This window comes from Triturus cristatus, chromosome 6 (assembly GCF_964204655.1).
Source record: "Triturus cristatus chromosome 6, aTriCri1.1, whole genome shotgun sequence".
NCBI classification, from domain to species: Eukaryota; Metazoa; Chordata; class Amphibia; order Caudata; family Salamandridae; genus Triturus; species Triturus cristatus.
Genome location: NC_140589.1, coordinates 1,928,527,462 through 1,928,551,406, shown reverse-complemented (window position 1 = coordinate 1,928,551,406; position 23,945 = coordinate 1,928,527,462). Strand labels below are relative to the sequence as shown.

Below are 23,945 nucleotides of genomic sequence, written 5' to 3'. Positions count from 1 at the left end.
GTTAGCTGCATTATATATCTGTGCACATGCGTGCAGACTGGTGTTCGCAGCATAAGGCATCTGTGCATATGTGTGCACATCTATGTTAGTTGCATAAGGCGTCCGTGCACTTGCGTGCACACCTTTATTAGTTGCATAAGGAGTCTGTGTGCATGCGTGCACACCTGTGTTAGCTGTGTAAAGCATCTGTGTGCATGAGTATATTCCTGTGTTTGCTGCATAAGGAATCTGTGCATGCACACTTGTGTTAGCTGCTTAAGGTGTCTGTGCATGCACACCTGTGTTAGCTGCATAAGGAGTCTGTGCGTGCACACCTGTGTTAGCTACATAAGGAGTCTGTGTGTGCGCACCTGTGTTAGCTACATAAGGAGTCTGTAAGTGCACACCTGTATTAACTGCATAGGGAATCATGTGCATGCGTGCACACATGTGTTAGCTGCATGAAGAATCTGCAAGTGCACAACTGTATAAGCTTCATAAGGAGTTTGTGCGTGCACACCTGTGTTAGCTGCATAAGGAGTCTGTGCGTGCACACCTGTATTAACTGCATAAGGCATCGTGTGCATGCGTGCACACATGTGTTAGCTGCACAAAGAGTCTGTGCGTCCACACCTGTGTTAGCTGCATAAGGAGTCTGTGTGTGCACCCCTGTGTTAGCTGCAAAAGGACACTGTGCATGCGCACCTGTGTTAGCTGCATAAAGAGTCTGTAAGTGCACATCTGTATTAACTGCATAAGGCCTCATGTGCATGCGTGCACATCTGTGTTAGCTGCATAAGGAGTCTGTGCGTGCACACCTGTGTTAGCTGCATGCTGCCTATTCTCTGTCTGTATGTATCTTTAACTTTGCTGTCCCTTTACGATTATACTTGACCACGTTTAATCTTAATATTTCCCAAATGCTAATCCCAGGATTAACCCCAATTTGTGGATGAGATAGCAGCACCCAGTCTTTGTGCTCTGCTATAAACACTGCTGACATCACTTCCTTGAGCCCTGGAGACTGAGGAAGGGTGGCTGGAGGGACAAAAAGGAGGAGCATATTTGTGTAACTGGACAGGTGAAAAAAGAACAAATGAGGAAGACCAGGGCTAAGAGATAATCTCCCAAGTAAACCCAAATAAACCTCAGAAGAAAGATTAGAATCGTGGAAGTAAAATATTATTCTCTCCATGTTCACTTAATGAACATGATGCCAGTATTGTGCATCTCTACTTGTAAACATTGGTTGTCCACTCTTCATCAACAAATAGAGCCCTCTTTGGTTATCTCTCTGGGAAGGAGGAAGGTGTGTGTGTGTGTCTGCAGGTGTGAGAGAGAGGGAGAGTGTGTGTGTGTTGTGTGTGAGTGTGTGTTGTGTGGCCGTATGTGTGTGTGAGAGGAAGAGTGTGTGTGTGTGTGGTATGTGTGTGAGAGAGAAAGGGAGAGAGAGTGTGTGTGTAGGTATGTGTGTGTGTTGTGTGTTTGTCTGTGTGTGAGAGAGTGTGTGAGTGTGTGTGAGAGATGGAGACAGAGGAGAGAGAGAGTGTGTGTGTGAGGTAGAGAGTGTGTGTGTGTGAGAGAGAGAGAGGGAGAGAGAGTGTGTGTATAGGTATGTGTGTGTGTTGTGTGTTTGTCTGTGTGTGAGAGTGTGTGAGTGTGAAGGAGAGTATGTGTTGTGTGGGTGTTTGTGAGAGAGAGAGAGAGAGAGAGAGAGAGAGAAAGAGTGTGTGTGTGTGTGTTGCGTGTATGTGTGTGTGTGTGTGAGAGAGAGAGTGTGTGTGTGTGCGAGCACACACTCTCCTAGCACTAACCTCTTCAAGGCGCTCTCTGTTTTTCAGGCTGGGTGAATGCTCCCTGACTGGCTCTTGCTGCGGTGACCTGGCCTCTCTTCTAACCACCAGTAAGAGTCTCACAGAGCTGGACCTGAGTGACAACGACCTCAAGGACTCCGGAGTGAAGCAGCTGTGTGAGGGGCTGACAGACCCTGGCTGTACAGTACGGAAGCTGGAGTGAGTAGGCCGTGGTGTTGTCAGAATACACCAATAATGTGCTCTATGTGAAGTCCACACTCCTCTCCCTCTGTAAACTCTGATTCAACCTCCCTCATTCCACATGAGACCCTCGCTGAGCCAGGCTCCGCCTTTCATCCCAAGCAGTGTGGAGGTCAACTCTGGACCCCCAGCCAAGAACAGTGGAAGGATTCTCAGGGCCAAAGACAAACTAGGTCTTTGCTTTCTGGAACACTCAGCATACACTGAAAACATGCAGTTTCGAGCCCATTATCAGTTATTTGGTCTCACCACTAGGTGTCGCCCTAAACCTGCTACCTTATTGCACCTGCTCAAGGTGTGCCATTAGGAGACATAACCTCTGCTCATTTGTACAAGTTGAGCAGACTTGTGCATGACATTGGCAGCCTTCTTTTTTTAATCCAACAATGATCTGAGTAGCCTTTTGCCTCATATGGTATCACAGGAAGAGTTCAAGTGACCTTTGATCCTGATAATATCTAAGAAAGTGACATCAGGGAATGAGAGATAACTAGAATAAGTGCAAGATTCATAACAAAAACTAAAGCCGATAATCACCCATCTTAGTTGTCACTCTTATATTAGAAAAAGAGCTACCATTATACACATGAGTTGTAGTCATTTTATGGCAGGTACACAGGATGCAGTAATGCTATGCCCAGCACAGCTGTTTGTGTCCAGCTGCAGCTGTGTATGCCCTTGAACCAATATCAGATGCTCAGATTCAGCCTTACAAATATAGGGACAGCCTCACATGCCAATGTACAGCAGTCACATGCCCAGGTACAGCCTCCACGTGACCAGGTACAGTCACCACATGCCCAAGTAAAGCCACCATAAGCCATGGTACAGCCACCACATACCCAAGTACAGCCACCACATGCCCAGGTACAGCCACCACATGCCCAGGTACAACCACCAAAAGCCAAGGCACAGCCACCACATGCCCGGGTGCAGCCACCACATACCCCGGCACAACCACCAAATGCCCAGCTACAGCCACCACATGCCCAGCTACAGCCACCACATGCCGAGGCACAGCCACCACATGGCCCGGTACATCCACCACATGTGAAGGTACAGCCACCGCATTCCCAAGTACAGCCACCACATGCCCCAGCAGAGCAACCACATGCCCAGGTAGAGCCACCACGTGCCCAGGTAAAGACACCACATTACTGCCTCCACATGCCCAGGTGTAGCCACACAATGCCCTACTACAGCCACCACATGCCCAGGTACAGCTACCACATGCTAAGGTACAGACACCACATGCCCAGGTACAGACACCACATGTCCAGGTACACACACAATATGCTGAGGTACAGCCACCACATACCAAGGTACAGCCACCACATGCCCAGGTACAGCCACCACATGCCCAAGGTACAGCCACCATATGCTGAAGTACAGCCACCACAAATCCAAGTACAGCCACAACATGCCCAAGTACAGCCACCACATGCCCAGGTACACCCACCACACACCCAGCCATCACATGCCCAAATACAGCCATCACATGCCCAAATACAGCCATCACATGCCCAAGTACAGCCACCACATGCCCAAATACAGCCACCACATGCTCAAGTACATCAATCACACACCAAGGCACAGCCACCACATGCCCGGGTGCAGCCACCACATGCCCAGGAACAGCCACCACATGCCCAGCCATCACATGACCAGGTACAGCCACCACATGCCCAGGTGCAGCAACCACATTTCCAGTCACCACATGCCCAGGTACAGCCACCACATACCCAGGTACATCCACCACATGCCCAAGTACAGCCACCACATTCCTGGACACAGCCACACATGCCCAAGTACAGCCACCAAAAGCCAAGGCACAGCTACCATTTGCCCGGGTATAACTACCACATGCCCAGCCACCACATGCCCAGCTACACCCACCACATGCCCCAGCAGAACAACCACATGCCCAGCTACAGCCACCACATGCCCAGCTTCAGCCAACACATGCCGAGGCACAGCCACCACATGTCCCAGGACAGCCACCACATGCTGAGGTACAACCTCCACATGCCCAAGTACAGCCACCACATTCTGAGGTGCAGCCACCACCTACCAAGGTACAGCCACCACATGCCCAAGTACAGCCACCACATGCCCAGCCATCACATGCCCAATTACAGCCATCACATGCCCAAGTACAGCCACCACATGCCCAAGTACAGCCACCACATGCCCAAGTACATCAATCACATACCAAGGCACAGCCACCACATGCCCAGGTGCAGCCACCACATACCCAGGAACAGCCACCACATACTCAGCCATCACATGACCAGGTACAGCCACCACATGCCCAAATACAACCACCACATGCCGAGGTACATTGACGATATGCCCAAGTACAGCCACCACATGCCCAGGTGCAGTCACCACATGCCCAGGTACAGCCACCACATACCCAGGTACAGCCACCACATGCCCAAGTACAGCCACCACATTCTCGGGTACAGCCACACATGCCCAAGTACAGCCACCAAAAGCCAAGGCACAGCCACCACTTACCCGGGTACAGCCACCACATGCCCAGCCACCACATGCCCAGCTACAGCCACCACATGCCCCGGCAGAGCAACCACATGCCCAGCTACAGCCACCACATGCCCAGCTTCAGCCAACATATGCCGAGGCACAGCCAACACATGTCCCAGGACAGCCACCACATGCCGAGGTACAACCTCCACATGCCCAAGTACAGCCACCACATTCTGAGGTACTACCACCACCTACCAAGGTACAGCCACCACATGCCCAAGTACAGCCACCACATGCCCAGACACCACATGCGCAGGTGCAGCCACCACATGCCCTAGTACTGCCCCCACATTCCCAGGTACAGTCACCACATGCCCAGGTACAGCCACCACATGGCCAGGTACAGCCACCACATGTCCAAGGTACAGCCACCACATGCCCAAGGTACAGCCACCACATGCCCCAGTATGGCCACCACATACCTAGGTGCAGCCAACACATGCTCACGTACAGCCACCACATGCCCAGGTACAGCCACCACATGTCCAAGGTACAGCCCCCACATGCCCAAGGTACAGCCACCACATGCCCAGGTACAGTCACCACATGCTCAGGTGCAGCCACCACGTGCCCAGGTACAGCCACCACATGCCCAGGTACAGCCACCACATTCCCAGGTACAGCCACCACATGCCCAGGTACAGCCACCACATACCGAGGAATAGCCACCACATGCCCGGGTACAGGCACCACATGCTCAGGTACAGCGACCACATGCTCAGGTACAGCCACCACATGCCAAGGTAGAGCCACCACATCCAAAGGTACAGCTGCACCATGCCAAGGTAGAGCCTCCACATGCCAAAGTACAGCCACCACATGCCCAGGTACAGCCACCACTTGCCCAGCTACAGCCTTCACTTGCCAAGGAACAGCCACCACATACCCAAGTACAGCCACCACACGCTCAGGTACAGCCACCACATGCCCAGGTACAGTCACTACATGCCAAGGTACAGCCACCACATGCCCCGGCACAGCCACCACATACTGAGGTACAGCCACCACATGCCAAGGTACAGACAACAAATGCCCAAGTACAGCCACCACATGCCCAGGTACAGCGACCATATGCCAAGATACAGCCACCACATGCCCCGGCACAGCCACCACATACCAAGATACAGCCACCACATGCTTAGGTACAGCCACCACATGCGAAGATACAGCCTCCACATGTGAAGGTACAGCCTCCACATGCCAAGGTACAGCCAACACATGCCCAGGTACAGCCACCACATGCCCAAGTACAGCCATCACATGTCCAGGTACAGCCGCCACATGCCAGGCACACCCACCACATGCCCAGGCACAGCCATCACATGCCCAAGTACTGCCCCCACATGCCCAAGTACTGCCCCCACATGCCCAGGTACAACATCCACATGCCCAGGTACAGCCACCACATGCCCAAGAACTGCCCCCACATGCCCAGGTACAGGCTCCACATGCCCAGGTGCAGCCACCACATGCCCAGGTACAGCCTCCACATGCCCAGGTACAGCCACCACATGCCCACTTACAGCCACTACATGTCCATGTGCAGCCACCACATACCCAGATACAGCCACCACCTGCCAAGGTTCAGCCACCACATGCCCTGGCACAGCCACCACAAACCCAAGTACAGCCACCACTTGCTCAGCTACAGCCACCACATACCCTAGTACAGCAACCACATGCCCCGGTACAGCCACCAAATGCCCAGGTACAGCCACCACATGCCCAGGTACAGCCACAACATGCCCAGGTACAGCCACCACATGCCTAGGTGCAGCCACCACACCACATGCCCAGGTACAGCCACCACCTGCCCAGGTACAGCTACCACCTGCCCCGGTACAGCCACCACCTGCCCAGGTACAGCCACCACCTGCCCAGGTGCAGCCACCACATGCACAGGTGAAGCCACCACATTCCAAGGTACAGTCACCACATGCCCAGGTATAGCCACCACATGCCCCAGCACAGCCACCACATAATTGAAGTACAGCCACCACATGCCCAGGTACAGCCACCACATGCCCTGGCACAGCCACCACAAACCCAAGTATAGCCACCACATGCCTAGGTGCAGCCACCACACCACATGCCCAGGTACAGCCACCACCTGCCCAGGTACAGCCACCACCTGCCCAGGTACAGTCACGACATGCCCAGGTACAGCCACCACCTGCCCAGCTACAGCCACCACATACCCTAGTACAGCAACCATATGCCCTGGTACAGCCACCACATGCCCAGGTACAGCCACCACATGCCCAGGTACAGCCACAACATGCCCAGGTAAAGCCACCACATGCCTAGGTGCAGCCACCACACCACATGCCCAGGTACAGCCACCACCTGCCCAGGTACAGCCACCACCTGCCCAGGTACAGGCACCACCTGCCCAGGTGCAGCCACCACATGCACAGGTGAAGCCACCACATTCCAAGGTACAGCCACCACATGCCCAGGTATAGCCACCACATGCCCCAGCACAGCCACCACATACCGAAGTACAGCCACCAAATGCCCAGGTACAGCCACCACATGCCCCGGCACAGCCACCACAAACCCAAGTACAGCCACCACATGCTCAGTTACAGCCACCACATACCCAAGTACAGCCACCACATGCTCAGGTACAGCCACCACATGCCCAGGTATGCCCAGGTACAGCCACCACATGCCCAGGTGCAGCCATCACATGCCCAGGTGCAGCCACCACATGCTCAAGTACAGCCACCACATGCCAAGGTACAGCCACACATACCCAAGTACAGCCAGCACATGGTCAGGTACAGCCACCACATTCCCAGGTACAGCCACTACATGCCCGACACAGCCACCAGAAACCCAAGTACAGCCACCATATGCTCACGTACAGCCACCACATGCCCCAGTATGGCCACCACATACCTAGGTGCAGCCAACACATGCTCACGTACAGCCACCACATGCCCAGGTACAGCCTCTGTAGGAGAGTAGGATCTGCACTTATGTTGCCCCCACTTTTTTTCTGATGTATACACTGGTTTCTGGCTATAGTCTGGCTGGGTCCCTGCTAATCAGGGCCCCAGTCTCACTGATCTCTCTAAACAACTTGGTGTGCATATTAGATGCACTAGTGACTGTGATACTGTGGTACCTTATGAGCCCCTAGTATATGGTACCTTAGGTACCTAGGGCATTGGTACTTCACAGGGCTACCAGGAGCTGCAGCATGTATTATGCCACCCCTGGGAAGCATTCACAGTGAGCCCCAGTAACCTGGGCAAATACAAACAGCAGCCTCTCATAAATGGCAAACAGGCTTTGGCATTTAGGGACACAGGTGCTAGTGTCACCATGGTGACAGAGGACCTAGTGGACCCTGCACAGATCATCCTGGGTGAAATGTACCAGGTAACCAATGCAAGCAATGTCAGGACCAACCACAGCCTGGCAGTTGTGAATTTCTCCTGGGGAGGGGTAACTGGCCTCAAAAAGGTAGTAGTCAGTGCAGACCTCCCTGTCGAATGTTTGTTGGGCAATGATCTGGAGACTTCAGCCTGGTCTGAAGTAGAATTATGGACTCATGCTGAGATGTTGGGCATACCTGCAGTGGTATTTGCTGTGACCAGGTCACAAGCCAGAATGCATAACGCTGAACCAGCTCTGGATCCTGAAACTATGGACCAGGTGCTACCCAAGAGGAGGAGCAGTAGGGTTAAGGCTGGGCCTTCCCCTCTGTCTCAGATCTCAGATTCCCCTCCTGAGGGAGGAGAAGCAGATCCTGAAGAAGGAACTGCCCCAGAGGAACTTGAGCCTAGTCAGGTTGAGTTCTTGGGGGCAGGGGGACCTTCCAGGGAAGATCTGAGCAAAGAGCAACAGTGCTGCCCCACTCTTGAACCCCTCAGACAGCAGGCTGCTTCTGAGGCTGCAGGGAGTGCTAGTGGGTCCCATAAAGTTTATTGGGATGAGGGGCTCCTATATTCTGAGGCTAGAGATCCTATCCCTGGAGCCACCAGGAGGTTGGTAATACCTCAGAAGTTTAGGGGGTTCCTCTTGACCATAGCACATGACATCCCTTTGGCAGGACACCTGGGCCAAAACAAGACCTGGGACAGGCTTGTACCACATTTTCATTGGCCACACATGTCTGAGGACACCAAGGAGTTTTGTCGCTCCTGTGTCACTTGCCAAGCCAGTGGCAAGTCAGGTGGCACAACAAAGGCCCCCCTGATACCACTACCTATGGTGGGGGTTCCCTTTGAAAGGGTAGGGATTGACATTGTTGGTCCCCTTGACCCACCAACTGCATCTGGGCACAGATTTATACTGGTGGTAGTGGATCATGCCACCAGGTATCCAGAAGCAATCCCCCTAAGGACTACCACAGCTCCTGTGGTAGCAAGAGCCCTCATTGGAGTCTTCTCCAGAGTGGGTTTCCCTAAGGAGGTCATCTCTGACAGAGGTTCTAACTTTATGTCAGGATATCTAACTGCAATGTGGAAGGAGTGTGGTGTAAACTACAAATTCACTACTCCCTATCACCCACAATGCAATAGGTTAGTTGAGAGATTCAACAAAACCCTAAAGGGAATGATTAAAGGCCTCCCAGAAAAGCTTAGGCGAAAATGGGACCTTTTACTTCCCTGCCTTCTGTTTGCATACAGGGAGGTTCCACAGAAGGGGTTTGGCTACAGCCCTTTTGAACTTCTGTTTGGGCACCCTGTTAGAGGGCCCTTATGTCTGGTGAAGGAAGGATGGGAGTTACCTCTCAGACCTCCCAAACAGGATGTAATGGACTATGTACTTGGTCTCCGCTCCAGGATGGCAGAGTATATGAAGAAGGCCACTAAAAACCTTGAGGCTAGCCAAGAACTACAAAAAGCTTGGCATGACCAAAAGGCTGTCTTGACTGTTTATCAGCCAGGCCAGAAAGTGTGGGTGTTGGAGCCTGTGGCCCCAGCAGCTCTCTAGGACAAATGGAGTGGCCCCCATACAATTGTTGAGAAAAAGGGAGAGGTCACCTACTTGGTAGATCTTGGCACTCCCAGGAGCCCCCTTAGGGTGCTCCATGTCAACAGACTTAAGCCATATGTGGACAGGGCTGACATGAGCTTACTCATCGCAACTGATGAGGACCAGGAGGAGGAGAGTGACCCTCTCCCTGACCTTCTCTCACAGAACCCTGATGATGGGTCAGTTGATGGTGTTGCTTTGGCAAGCAGCCTCACTGAACATCAGCAAACTGAATGTAGACAAGTGCTACAGCAGTTCAGACATATGGTTAGCCTGACCCCAAGTTAGACTTCCTGGTGCACCCATGAGGTGGACACTGGAGACAGTCTGCCTGTTAAGAATAAAATCTACAGGCAACCTGACCATGTCAGGGATTGTATCAGGACTGAAGTCCAGAAAATGTTGAAGCTAGGTGTTATTGAGCCCTCAGATAGCCCTTGGGCTAGCCCAGTAGTCCTTGTGCCAAAACCTCATACCCAGGGTGGTAAGAAAGAAATTAGGTTTTGTGTTGACTACAGAGGCCTCAATGCAGTCACCAGGACTGATGCCTACCCAATACCAAGGGCAGATGAACTAATAGGCACTTTGGCCTCAGCCAAGTATCTCAGTACATTTGACCTTACAGCTAGCTATTGGCAAATCAAGTTAGCTGATGATGCCAAGACTAAAACAGCATTTTCGACCCCTGGTAGGCACTATCACTTTGTGGTAATGCCCTTTGGTTTGAAGAATGCACCTGCCACATTTCAGAGGTTGGTGAATAAAGTTCTGACTGGTATGGAAACTTATTGCTCAGCGTATCTAGATGATATTGCTGTCTTTAGTTCCACCTGGCAGGATCACCTGGTCCACCTCAAGAATGTACTGGAGGCCCTGCAAAAAGCAGGCCACACTATCAAGGCCACTAAGTGCCAGATAGGGCAGAGTCAGGTTGTGTACCTGGGCCACCTTGTAGGTGGAGGCCAGGTTCAACCATTGCAGAGCAAGATCCAGACCATAATGGAATGGGTAGCTCCAACCACCCAGACACAGGTGAGAGCCTTCTTAGTCCTGACTGGGTATTACAGGAGGTTTGTTAAGGGATATGGATCTATAGTGACCCCCTTAAATGATCTGACCTCCAAGAAAATGCCAAAAAAGGTTCAGTGGACAGCTAGCTGTCAAAAGGCATTTGATGACCTCAAGCAGGCAATGTGCACTGCCCCCATCTTACAGAGTCCAGATTACAAAAAGAAGTTAATTGTTCAAACAGATGCTTCAGAGCTGGGTGTGGGAGCTGTACTGTCTCAACTTAATGATGAAGGTCAAGACCAGCCAGTAGCTTTCATAAGCAGAAGGCTGACCCCCTAGAGAGAAACGTTGGTCAGCTATTGAGAGGGAGGCCTTTGCTGTGGTGTGGGCCCTGAAGAAGCTGAGGCCATACTTGTTTGGCACTCACTTCATAGTTCAGACTGACCATAAGCCCCTTCTATGGCTCAAACAGATGAAAGGTGAAAATCCTAAATTGCTCAGGTGGTCCATTTCCCTACAGGGGATGGACTATACAATGGAACATAGACCTGGGACCCAACATGCCAATGCAGATGGACTCTCAAGGTATTTCCACTTGGAACATGAAGACTCAACTGGTCAAGGTTAGTTTAATGTCCCTGCGTTTGGGGGGGGGGGCGGGGTGTAGGAGAGTAGGATCTGCACTTATGTTGCCCCCACTTTTTTTCTGATGTATACACTGGTTTCTGGCTATAGTCTGGCTGGGTCCCTGCTAATCAGGGCCACAGTCTCACTGATCTCTCTAAACAACTTGGTGTGCATATTAGATGCACTAGTGATTGGATACTGTGGTACCTTATGAGCCCGTAGTATATGGTACCTTAGGTACCTAGGGCATTGGTACTTCACAGGCCTACCAGGGGCTGCAGCATGTATTATGCCTCCCCTGGGAAGCATTCACAATCTGACACCACAGGTCTGCTACTGCAGCCTGTGTGAGGAAGTGTTAGCACTCCTCACTGGGGTATAGGTTCCTATATCTCACCATACACACACATATAAACCTATCAGCCACCCCTATAGCAGGCCCTATCAATCCTGAGGGCAGGGTGCTTGGTTTACTATGTGAGGGGGTGCTTCTGCATGAGCAGGACCCCTCTGCAGCTGGCAGAGTCTATTCTCTGCTGCTGTTTGTGGATGCGGTTAAACCATATACTCTTAAGTGCATTATAACCTCGCGGTAAATGCTAACTTTGGGATGACTGCATCAAAACATGTCGTGTTTGGTGTCAAACAACTTGGAATCATACCCCCACACCAGTAACTGGTGTGGGAGTATGATCCCACCCTTCTAGAGGGGATGACATGTACCCACTGTACTAAACGGTAGAAATCTAAAAGAGCCCTGGCATCACAAAATGGATGCCACCAGCACAGACACTGGGCTGCCCTCCTGCTGCTGACCGAAACTCGCAGTGGAGGAAGCCCAACAAAAGGCATTCTGTCACAGGGAGGTGTCACCACCTCCCAGACAGGATTTAGTGTATTGGAGCTGGGTGGGTGCACTCTTAGAGTGCTTTGAAGTCCTGCACTGGGGGAGCAGTAGGCTCCTCTGTGCATATGCCAGCTCAAACCGGTTCAGGGGCTACCTGCCCCTGCTCAGGCGCGAAACTGGACAAAGGGATGTGGGTGTAACCACCCACTACCCTGACCCTCCTAGAGGAGTGGTCATAGAGCCAGTCCCTCCCCTATCTTTGCTATAAGATACCAAACATTGCCAATGCAATTCAGATAACCCTGGACGACGCTCTACAAAGAAGAATCCTGGCCCTTCGATGTTCCACTACTTTTGGAAGACAGAAGGATCTCCCTTGGAGTCAAGGAGTGACTCCCCTGCTTGGCAGGCACCAGTAACTTGAATCAATGGTTGCAAACTTTGCCGCTCCCGCCGGAGTTCGAAGTCCCTGCTGCGCCGGAAGTGGATTTCCTGACTTCCTGACAGCTCCTGTGAGTCCCCAGCGAAGCTGCGGCGAATAGACCCCACGAGTGACGAGGAACAGCAATACCCGGGGACCATGCACTATTGTCGAGTGCAAACCCTAAACAACGTTCAATGAACTTGTGCTTTGGACCATCTTTGGCCCACCCCTCCAGCAGTCCTTGCACCAAAAATCAGCTGCCTACCTCGCCTCGAGTGGCCGTGGGCTCCTGTGAAGCATTTCCTGAGGAGGCGTCTTCGCGGTTACTTGCCTGTTGGCTAGTGACTCCCCCGAAGACTTTCTAATCGACTTTAAGGGCTCTCCTGGTTGCTCCAGGACTGCCCTCTCTTACCCTTGCTGGGTGAGTCCATCAGACCTTGCTGGTCTGCATCATCGTCCATCTTCATTCTACACGAGACTTGCAGTTGCCAAGGCTTGTTGGCGCCAATCCGGTTGCCGACACCTCCATCAGCTGCAGACATTGTGGGTCACTCCGAATCCAGCTGCTGGTCATCGTCGATCTCTCCTGGACCTCGTGAGCGAAGAGACAAAACTCCATCAACTGCCTGAATCGACGCGACATCAGTGGTCATCCATCTTGCTGGCCACCGGTCACTGGCAACTGACCTTGACCACTGTCCCCTCAATTTTCAGGTCTTCTCCATCATTGATCCATCTTCGGATTCCAGCGGACACCTCTCCAGTCGTCGCAAGCAGCAAGTCTTCAGTGATCTCCATTGAAAACAGCATCTCGACCCGACACCAAAAGACACCTATGCACCCGGCTTCCCTGGGTGAGGTAACTCGTGCACTCCAGTGCCCAAGTGTGTGTTGGCCCTCGAAATACTTACCTTGTAAGTGGCTTGCTTGTTGACTTCCCCGAAGTGTCCTAAAACTTCAAAATACAAACCGCGACTTGCTCCATTGAAACTAATAGGAAACCCGCGGCTGTGTTTAGACACTGCACGTGTCTCCCGTGGGCTTGTTACTTACCTGCTAACACTGCAGTAGTGAAGCCTCAGCGATTCCCAAGGCCCTAGGCTTTGTCATTTTGCAAGTCGAGTTTGTTAACCCATTTTTTTAGTATATGGTCTGGTACGCCCCTAGGGCTCCAGCCATATTTGTGATTAATATATTGAGAACTGTTGACATTTGAATGTGTACTTGTCTTCTAATCTCATAAAGAGATTAGTAGAGTGTGTCTATAAATAAATACATATATATTTGATATATATACCTGTGTGGTGTCCTTTCATTGAGTAATTCAAGAGATTATAAGGTAAAACAAGCTGCTTTACATTCCTCAGAGACTTAGCCTGAAGGCTGCTCTCCACAGCTACCACTAGGATAGCTTTCTTTAAAAGGTTGTCTTAAAACCTATCTACCATAAGAGTTGAATTGGACTGGTGCAAGGTGGCCACTATAACTAGTGAAAAGCATATGCCAGGCCAACTTCTCACAACCACCACAAGCCAAAATACAGCCATGAGATGCCCAAGTACAGCCACCACATGCCCAGGTACAGCCACAACATGCCCAGGTACAGCCACCACATGCTCAAGTGCAGCCACCACATGCCCAGGTACAGCCACCACATGCCCAGGTAAAGCCACCACATTCCCAGGTACAGCCACCACATGCCCAGGTACAGCCACCACATACCGAGGAACAGCCACCACATGCCCAGGTACAGCCACCACATGCTCAAGTACAGCCACCACATGCCAAGGTACAGCCACCACATGTGCAGGTACAGCCACCACATGCCAAGGTACAGCCACTACATCCAAAGGTACAGCTGCACCATGCCAAGGTACAGCCTCCACATGCCAAAGTACAGCCACCACGTGCCCAGGTACAGCCACCACTTGCCCAGCTACAGCCTCCACTTGCCAAGGTACAGCCACTACATACCCAGGTACAGCCACCACATGCTCAGGTACAGCCACCACATGCCCAGGTACAGTCACTACATGCTCAAGTACAGCCACCACATGCCCAGGTATAGCTACCACATGCCCCGGCACAGCCACCACATACTGAGGTACAGCCACCACATGCCAAGGTACAGACAACACATGCCCAAGTACAGCCACCACATGCCCAGGTACAGTGATTATATGCCAAGGTACAGCCACCACATGCCCCAGCCCGGCCCCCACATACCAAGATACAGCCACCACATGCCTAGGTACAGCCACCACATGCGAAGTTACAGCCTCCACATGCGAAGGTACAGCCTCCACATGCCAAGGTACAGCCAACACATGCCCAGGTACAGCCACCACATGCCCACGTACAGCCATCACATGTCCAGGTACAGCCACCACATGCCAGGCACAACCACCACATGCCCAGGCACAGCCATCACATGCCCCAGCATAGCCACCACATACCAAGATACATCCACCACATGCCTAGGTACAGCCACCACATGCGAAGTTACAGCCTCCACAAGCAAAGGTACAGCCTCCACATGCCAAGGTACAGCCAACACATGCCCAGGTACAGCCACCACATTCCCAGGTACTGCATCCACAGGCCCAGGAACAGCCACCACATGCCCAAGTACTGCCCCCGCATGCCCAGGTACAGGCTCCACATGCCCAGGTGCAGCCACCACATGCCCAGGTACAGCCTCCACAAGCCCAGGTACAGCCACCACTTGCCCACTTACAGCCACTACATGTCCATGTGTAGCCATCACATGTCCAAGTACAGCCACCACCTGCCTATGTACAGCCACCACATGCCCAGGTAGAGCCACCACATGCCCAAGTACAGCCACCACATGCCCAAGTACAGCCACCACATGCCCATGTACAGCCACCACATGCCCAGGTACAGCCACCACATGCAAAGGTACCACCACCACATACCCAGGTATAGCCACCACATGCCAAGGTATAGCTACCACATGCCCCGGCACAGCCACCACATATCGAAGTACAGCCACCACATGCCCAGGTATAGCCACCACATGCCCAGGTACAGCCACCACATGCCCTGGCACAGCCACCACAAACCCAAGTACAGCCACCACTTTCTCAGCTACAGCCACCACATACCCTAGTACAGCCACCACATGCCCCGGTACAGCCACCACATGCCCAGGTACAGCCACCACATGCCCAGGTACAGCCACAACATGCCCAGGTACAGCCAGCACATGCCTAGGTGCAGCCACCACATGCCCAGGCACAGCCACCATATGCCCAGGTACAGCCACCACCTGCCCAGGTACAGCCACCACCTGCCCAGGTACAGCCACCACCTGCCCAGTAGCAGACACCACATGCACAGGTGAAGCCACCACATGCCAAAGTACAGCCACCACATGCCCAGGTATAGCCACCACATGCCCCGGCACAGACACCACATACTGAAGTACAGCCACCACATGCCCAGGTACAGCCACCACATGCCCCGGCACAGCCACCACAAACCCAAGTACAGCCACCACATGCTCAATTACAGCCACCAGAAACCCAAGTACAGCCAACACATGCCCAGGTGAAGCCACCACATGCCCAGGTATAGCTACCACATGCCCCGGCACAGCCACCACATACTGAGGTACAGCCACCACATGCCAAGGTACAGACAACACATGCCCAAGTACAGCCACCACATGCCCAGGTACAGTGATCATATGCCAAGGTACAGCCACCACATGCCCCAGCCCGGCCCCCACATACCAAGATACAGCCACCACATGCCTAGGTACAGCCACCACATGCGAAGTTACAGCCTCCATATGCGAAGGTACAGCCTCCATATGCCAAGGTACAGCCAACATATGCCCAGGTACAGCCACCACATGCCCAGGTACAGCCATCACATGTCCAGGTACAGCCACCACATGCCAGGCACAACCACCACATGCCCAGGCACAGCCATCACATGCCCCAGCACAGCCACCACATACCAAGATACAGCCACCACATGCCTAGGTACAGCCACCACATGCGAAGTTACAGCCTCCACATGCGAAGGTACAGCCTCCACATGCCAAGGTACAGCCAACACATGCCCAGGTACAGCCACCACATTCCCAGGTACTGCATCCACAGGCCCAGGAACAGCCACCACATGCCCAAGTACTGCCCCCACATGCCCAGGTACAGGCTCCACATGCCCAGGTGCAGCCACCACATGCCCAGGTACAGCCTCCACAAGCCCAGGTACAGCCACCACTTGCCCACTTACAGCCACTACATGTCCATGTGTAGCCATCACATGTCCAGGTACAGCCACCACCTGCCTATGTACAGCCACCACATGCCCAGGTACAGCCACCACATGCCCAAGTACAGCCACCACATGCCCAAGTACAGCCACCACATGCCCATGTACAGCCACCACATGCCCAGGTACAGCCACCACATGCTAAGGTACCGCCACCACATACCCGGGTATAGCCACCACATGCCCAGGTATAGCCACCACATGCCCCGGCACAGCCACCACATATCGAAGTACAACCACCACATGCCCAGGTATAGCCACCACATGCCCAGGTACAGCCACCACATGCCCTGGCACAGCCACCACAAACCCAAGTACAGCCACCACTTTCTCAGCTACAGCCACCACATACCCTAGTACAGCCACCACATGCCCCGGTACAGCCACCACATGCCCAGGTACAGCCACCACATGCCCAGGTACAGCCACAACATGCCCAGGTACAGCCAGCACATGCCTCGGTGCAGCCACCACATGCCCAGGCACAGCCACCATATGCCCAGGTACAGCCACCACCTGCCCAGGTACAGCCACCACCTGCCCAGGTGCAGCCACCACCTGCCCAGGTGCAGCCACCACATGCACAGGTGAAGCCACCACATGCCAAAGTACAGCCACCACATGCCCAGGTATAGCCACCACATGCCCCGGCACAGACACCACATACTGAAGTACAGCCACCACATGCCCAGGTACAGCCACCACATGCCCCGGCACAGCCACCACAAACACAAGTACAGCCACCACATGCTCAATTACAGCCACCAGAAACCCAAGTACAGCCAACACATGCCCAGGTGCAGCCACCACATGCTCAGGTACAGCCACCACATGCCCAGGTACAGCCACCACATGCCCAGGTGCAGCCACCACATGCACAGGTGCAGCCACCACATGCTCAAGTACAGCCACCACATGCAAAGGTATAGCCACCACATACCCAAGTACAGCCAGCATATGCTCAGGTACAGCCACCACCTGCCAAGGTACAGCCACCACCTGCCAAGGTACAGCCACCACATGCCCCAGTATGACCACCACATACCTAGGTGCAGCCAACACATGCTCACGTACAGCCACCACATGCCAAAATACAACCATGAGATGCCCAGGTACATCCACCACATGCCCAGGTACAGCCACCACATGCCGAGGTACAGCCACCACATGCTCAGCTGCAGCCACCACATGCCCAGGTACAGCCACCACATTCCCAGGTACAGCCACCACATGCCAAGGTACAGCCACCACATACTGAGGAACATCCACCACATGCCCAGGTACAGGCACCCTATGCTCAGGTACAGCCACCACATGCTCAGGTACAGCCACCACATGCCAAGGTACAGCCACCACATCCAAAGGCAAAGCTGCACCATGCCAAGGTACAGCCTCCACATGCCAAGGTACAGCCACCACATACCTAAGTACAGCCACCACACGCTCAGGTACAGCCACCACATGCCCAGGTACAGTCACTACATGCCAAGGTACAGCCACCTCATGCCCCGGCACAGCCACCACATACTGAGGTACAGTCACCACATGCCAAGGTACAGACAACACATGCCCACGTACAGCCACCACATGCTCAGGTACAGTAACCATATGCCAAGGTACAGCCACCACATGCCCCTGCACAGCCACCACATGCCCCGGCACAGCCACCACATACCAAGATACAGCCACCACATGCCGAGGTACAGCCACCACATGCGAAGATACAGCCTCCACATGTGAAGGTACAGCCTCCACATGCCAAGGTACAGCCACCACATGCCCAGGTACAGTGATCATATGCCAAGGTACAGCCACCACATGCCCCAGCCCGGCCCCCACATACCAAGATACAGCCACCACATGCCTAGGTACAGCCACCACATGCGAAGTTACAGCCTCCACATGCGAAGGTACTGCCTCCATATGCCAAGGTACAGCCAACATATGCCCAGGTACAGCCACCACTTTCTCAGCTACAGCCACCACATACCCTAGTACAGCCACCACATGCCCCGGTACAGCCACCACATGCCCAGGTACAGCCACCACATGCCCAGGTACAGCCACAACATGCCCAGGTACAGCCAGCACATGCCTAGGTGCAGCCACCACATGCCCAGGCACAGCCACCATATGCCCAGGTACAGCCACCACCTGCCCAGGTACAGCCACCACCTGCCCAGGTACAGCCACCACCTGCCCAGTAGCAGACACCACATGCACAGGTGAAGCCACCACATGCCAAAGTACAGCCACCACATGCCCAGGTATAGCCACCACATGCCCCGGCACAGACACCACATACTGAAGTACAGCCACCACATGCCCAGGTACAGCCACCACATGCCCCGGCACAGCCACCACAAACCCAAGTACAGCCACCACATGCTCAATTACAGCCACCAGAAACCCAAGTACAGCCAACACATGCCCAGGTGAAGCCACCACATGCCCAGGTATAGCTACCACATGCCCCGGCACAGCCACCACATACTGAGGTACAGCCACCACATGCCAAGGTACAGACAACACATGCCCAAGTACAGCCACCACATGCCCAGGTACAGTGATCATATGCCAAGGTACAGCCACCACATGCCCCAGCCCGGCCCCCACATACCAAGATACAGCCACCACATGCCTAGGTACAGCCACCACATGCGAAGTTACAGCCTCCATATGCGAAGGTACAGCCTCCCTATGCCAAGGTACAGCCAACATATGCCCAGGTACAGCCACCACATGCCCAGGTACAGCCATCACATGTCCAGGTACAGCCACCACATGCCAGGCACAACCACCACATGCCCAGGCACAGCCATCACATGCCCCAGCACAGCCACCACATACCAAGATACAGCCACCACATGCCTAGGTACAGCCACCACATGCGAAGTTACAGCCTCCACATGCGAAGGTACAGCCTCCACATGCCAAGGTACAGCCAACACATGCCCAGGTACAGCCACCACATTCCCAGGTACTGCATCCACAGGCCCAGGAACAGCCACCACATGCCCAAGTACTGCCCCCACATGCCCAGGTACAGGCTCCACATGCCCAGGTGCAGCCACCACATGCCCAGGTACAGCCTCCACAAGCCCAGGTACAGCCACCACTTGCCCACTTACAGCCACTACATGTCCATGTGTAGCCATCACATGTCCAGGTACAGCCACCACCTGCCTATGTACAGCCACCACATGCCCAGGTACAGCCACCACATGCCCAAGTACAGCCACCACATGCCCAAGTACAGCCACCACATGCCCATGTACAGCCACCACATGCCCAGGTACAGCCACCACATGCTAAGGTACCGCCACCACATACCCGGGTATAGCCACCACATGCCCAGGTATAGCCACCACATGCCCCGGCACAGCCACCACATATCGAAGTACAACCACCACATGCCCAGGTATAGCCACCACATGCCCAGGTACAGCCACCACATGCCCTGGCACAGCCACCACAAACCCAAGTACAGCCACCACTTTCTCAGCTACAGCCACCACATACCCTAGTACAGCCACCACATGCCCCGGTACAGCCACCACATGCCCAGGTACAGCCACCACATGCCCAGGTACAGCCACAACATGCCCAGGTACAGCCAGCACATGCCTCGGTGCAGCCACCACATGCCCAGGCACAGCCACCATATGCCCAGGTACAGCCACCACCTGCCCAGGTACAGCCACCACCTGCCCAGGTGCAGCCACCACCTGCCCAGGTGCAGCCACCACATGCACAGGTGAAGCCACCACATGCCAAAGTACAGCCACCACATGCCCAGGTATAGCCACCACATGCCCCGGCACAGACACCACATACTGAAGTACAGCCACCACATGCCCAGGTACAGCCACCACATGCCCCGGCACAGCCACCACAAACACAAGTACAGCCACCACATGCTCAATTACAGCCACCAGAAACCCAAGTACAGCCAACACATGCCCAGGTGCAGCCACCACATGCTCAGGTACAGCCACCACATGCCCAGGTACAGCCACCACATGCCCAGGTGCAGCCACCACATGCACAGGTGCAGCCACCACATGCTCAAGTACAGCCACCACATGCAAAGGTATAGCCACCACATACCCAAGTACAGCCAGCATATGCTCAGGTACAGCCACCACCTGCCAAGGTACAGCCACCACCTGCCAAGGTACAGCCACCACATGCCCCAGTATGACCACCACATACCTAGGTGCAGCCAACACATGCTCACGTACAGCCACCACATGCCAAAATACAACCATGAGATGCCCAGGTACATCCACCACATGCCCAGGTACAGCCACCACATGCCGAGGTACAGCCACCACATGCTCAGCTGCAGCCACCACATGCCCAGGTACAGCCACCACATTCCCAGGTACAGCCACCACATGCCAAGGTACAGCCACCACATACTGAGGAACATCCACCACATGCCCAGGTACAGGCACCCTATGCTCAGGTACAGCCACCACATGCTCAGGTACAGCCACCACATGCCAAGGTACAGCCACCACATCCAAAGGCAAAGCTGCACCATGCCAAGGTACAGCCTCCACATGCCAAGGTACAGCCACCACATACCTAAGTACAGCCACCACACGCTCAGGTACAGCCACCACATGCCCAGGTACAGTCACTACATGCCAAGGTACAGCCACCTCATGCCCCGGCACAGCCACCACATACTGAGGTACAGTCACCACATGCCAAGGTACAGACAACACATGCCCACGTACAGCCACCACATGCTCAGGTACAGTAACCATATGCCAAGGTACAGCCACCACATGCCCCTGCACAGCCACCACATGCCCCGGCACAGCCACCACATACCAAGATACAGCCACCACATGCCGAGGTACAGCCACCACATGCGAAGATACAGCCTCCACATGTGAAGGTACAGCCTCCACATGCCAAGGTACAGCCACCACATGCCCAGGTACAGTGATCATATGCCAAGGTACAGCCACCACATGCCCCAGCCCGGCCCCCACATACCAAGATACAGCCACCACATGCCTAGGTACAGCCACCACATGCGAAGTTACAGCCGCCACATGCGAAGGTACTGCCTCCATATGCCAAGGTACAGCCAACATATGCCCAGGTACAGCCACCACATGCCCAGGTACAGCCATCACATGTCCAGGTACAGCCACCACATGCCAGGCACAACCACCACATGCCCAGGCACAGCCATCACATGCCCCAGCACAGTCACCACATACCAAGATACAGCCACCACATGCCTAGGTACAGCCACCACAAATGCGAAGTTACAGCCTCCACATGCCAAGGTACAGCCTCCACATGCCAAGGTACAGCCAACACATGCCCAGGTACAGCCACCACATTCCCAGGTACTGCATCCACAGGCCCAGGAACAGCCACCACATGCCCAAGTACTGCCCCCACATGCCCAGGTACAGGCTCCACCTGCCCAGGTGCAGCCACCACATGCCCAGGTACAGCCTCCACAAGCCCAGGTACAGCCACCACTTGCCCACTTACAGCCACTACATGTCCATGTGTAGCCATCACATGTCCAGGTACAGCCACCACCTGCCTATGTACAGCCACCACATGCCCAGGTACAGCCACCGCATGCCCAAGTACAGCCACCACATGCCCAAGTACAGCCACCACATGCCCATGTACAGCCACCACATGCCCAGGTACAGCCACCACATGTTAAGGTACCGCCACCACATACCCGGGTATAGCCACCACATGCCCAGGTATAGCCACCACATGCCCCGGCACAGCCACCACATATCGAAGTACAGCCACCACATGCCCAGGTATAGCCACCACATGCCCAGGTACAGCCACCACATGCCCTGGCACAGCCACCACAAACCCAAGTACAGCCACCACTTTCTCAGCTACAGCCACCACATACCCTAGTACAGCCACCACATGCCCAGGTACAGCCAGCACATGCCTCGGTGCAGCCACCACATGCCCAGGCACAGCCACCATATGCCCAGGTACAGCCACCACCTGCCCAGGTACAGCCACCACCTGCCCAGGTGCAGCCACCACCTGCCCAGGTGCAGCCACCACATGCACAGGTGAAGCCACCACATGCCAAAGTACAGCCACCACATGCCCAGGTATAGCCACCACATGCCCCGGCACAGACACCACATACTGAAGTACAGCCACCACATGCCCAGGTACAGCCACCACATGCCCCGGCACAGCCACCACAACCCCAAGTACAGCCACCACATGCTCAATTACAGCCACCAGAAACCCAAGTACAGCCAACACATGCCCAGGTGCAGCCACCACATGCTCAGGTACAGCCACCACATACCCAGGTACAGCCACCACATGCCCAGGTGCAGCCACCACATGCACAGGTGCAGCCACCACATGCTCAAGTACAGCCACCACATGCAAAGGTATAGCCACCACATACCCAAGTACAGCCAGCATATGCTCAGGTACAGCCACCACATTCCCAAGTACAGCCACCACATGCCCAGGTACAGCCACCACCTGCCAAGGTACAGCCACCACCTGCCAAGGTACAGCCACCACATGCCCCAGTATGGCCACCACATACCTAGGTGCAGCCAACACATGCTCACGTACAGCCACCACATGCCAAAACACAACCATGAGATGCCCAGGTACATCCACCACATGCCCAGGTACAGCCACCACATGCCGAGGTACAGCCACCACATGCTCAGCTGCAGCCACCACATGCCCAGGTACAGCCACCACATTCCCAGGTACAGCCACCACATGCCCAGGTACAGCCACCACATACTGAGGAACATCCACCACATGCCCAGGTACAGGCACCACATGCTCAGGTACAGCCACCACATGCTCAGGTACAGCCACCACATGCCAAGGTACAGCCACCACATCCAAAGGCAAAGCTGCACCATGCCAAGGTACAGCCTCCACATGCCAAGGTACAGCCACCACATGCCCAGGTACAGCCACCACTTGCTCAGCTACAGCCTCCACTTGCCAAGGAACAGCCACCACATACCCAAGTACAGCCACCATACGCTCAGGTACAGCCACCACATGCCCAGGTACAGTCACTACATGCCAAGGTACAGCCACCTCATGCCCCGGCACAGCCACCACATACTGAGGTACAGTCACCACA

The 23,945-nt window shown here is 54.3% G+C and overlaps 1 protein-coding gene across 2 annotated transcripts in view; it reads left to right on the top strand.

Moving 5' to 3' along the window:
* LOC146822508 (uncharacterized) overlaps window positions 1-23,945 on the top strand; it is a 698,810-nt gene that overhangs the window by 367,989 nt on the left and 306,876 nt on the right. For both annotated transcript variants that reach the window (XM_085613620.1, XM_085613621.1), the window contains exon 16: window positions 1,821-1,991. In XM_085613620.1, the coding sequence (XP_085469746.1) occupies window positions 1,821-1,991 (171 nt within the window). The remainder of the gene's footprint in view (window positions 1-1,820; window positions 1,992-23,945) is intronic.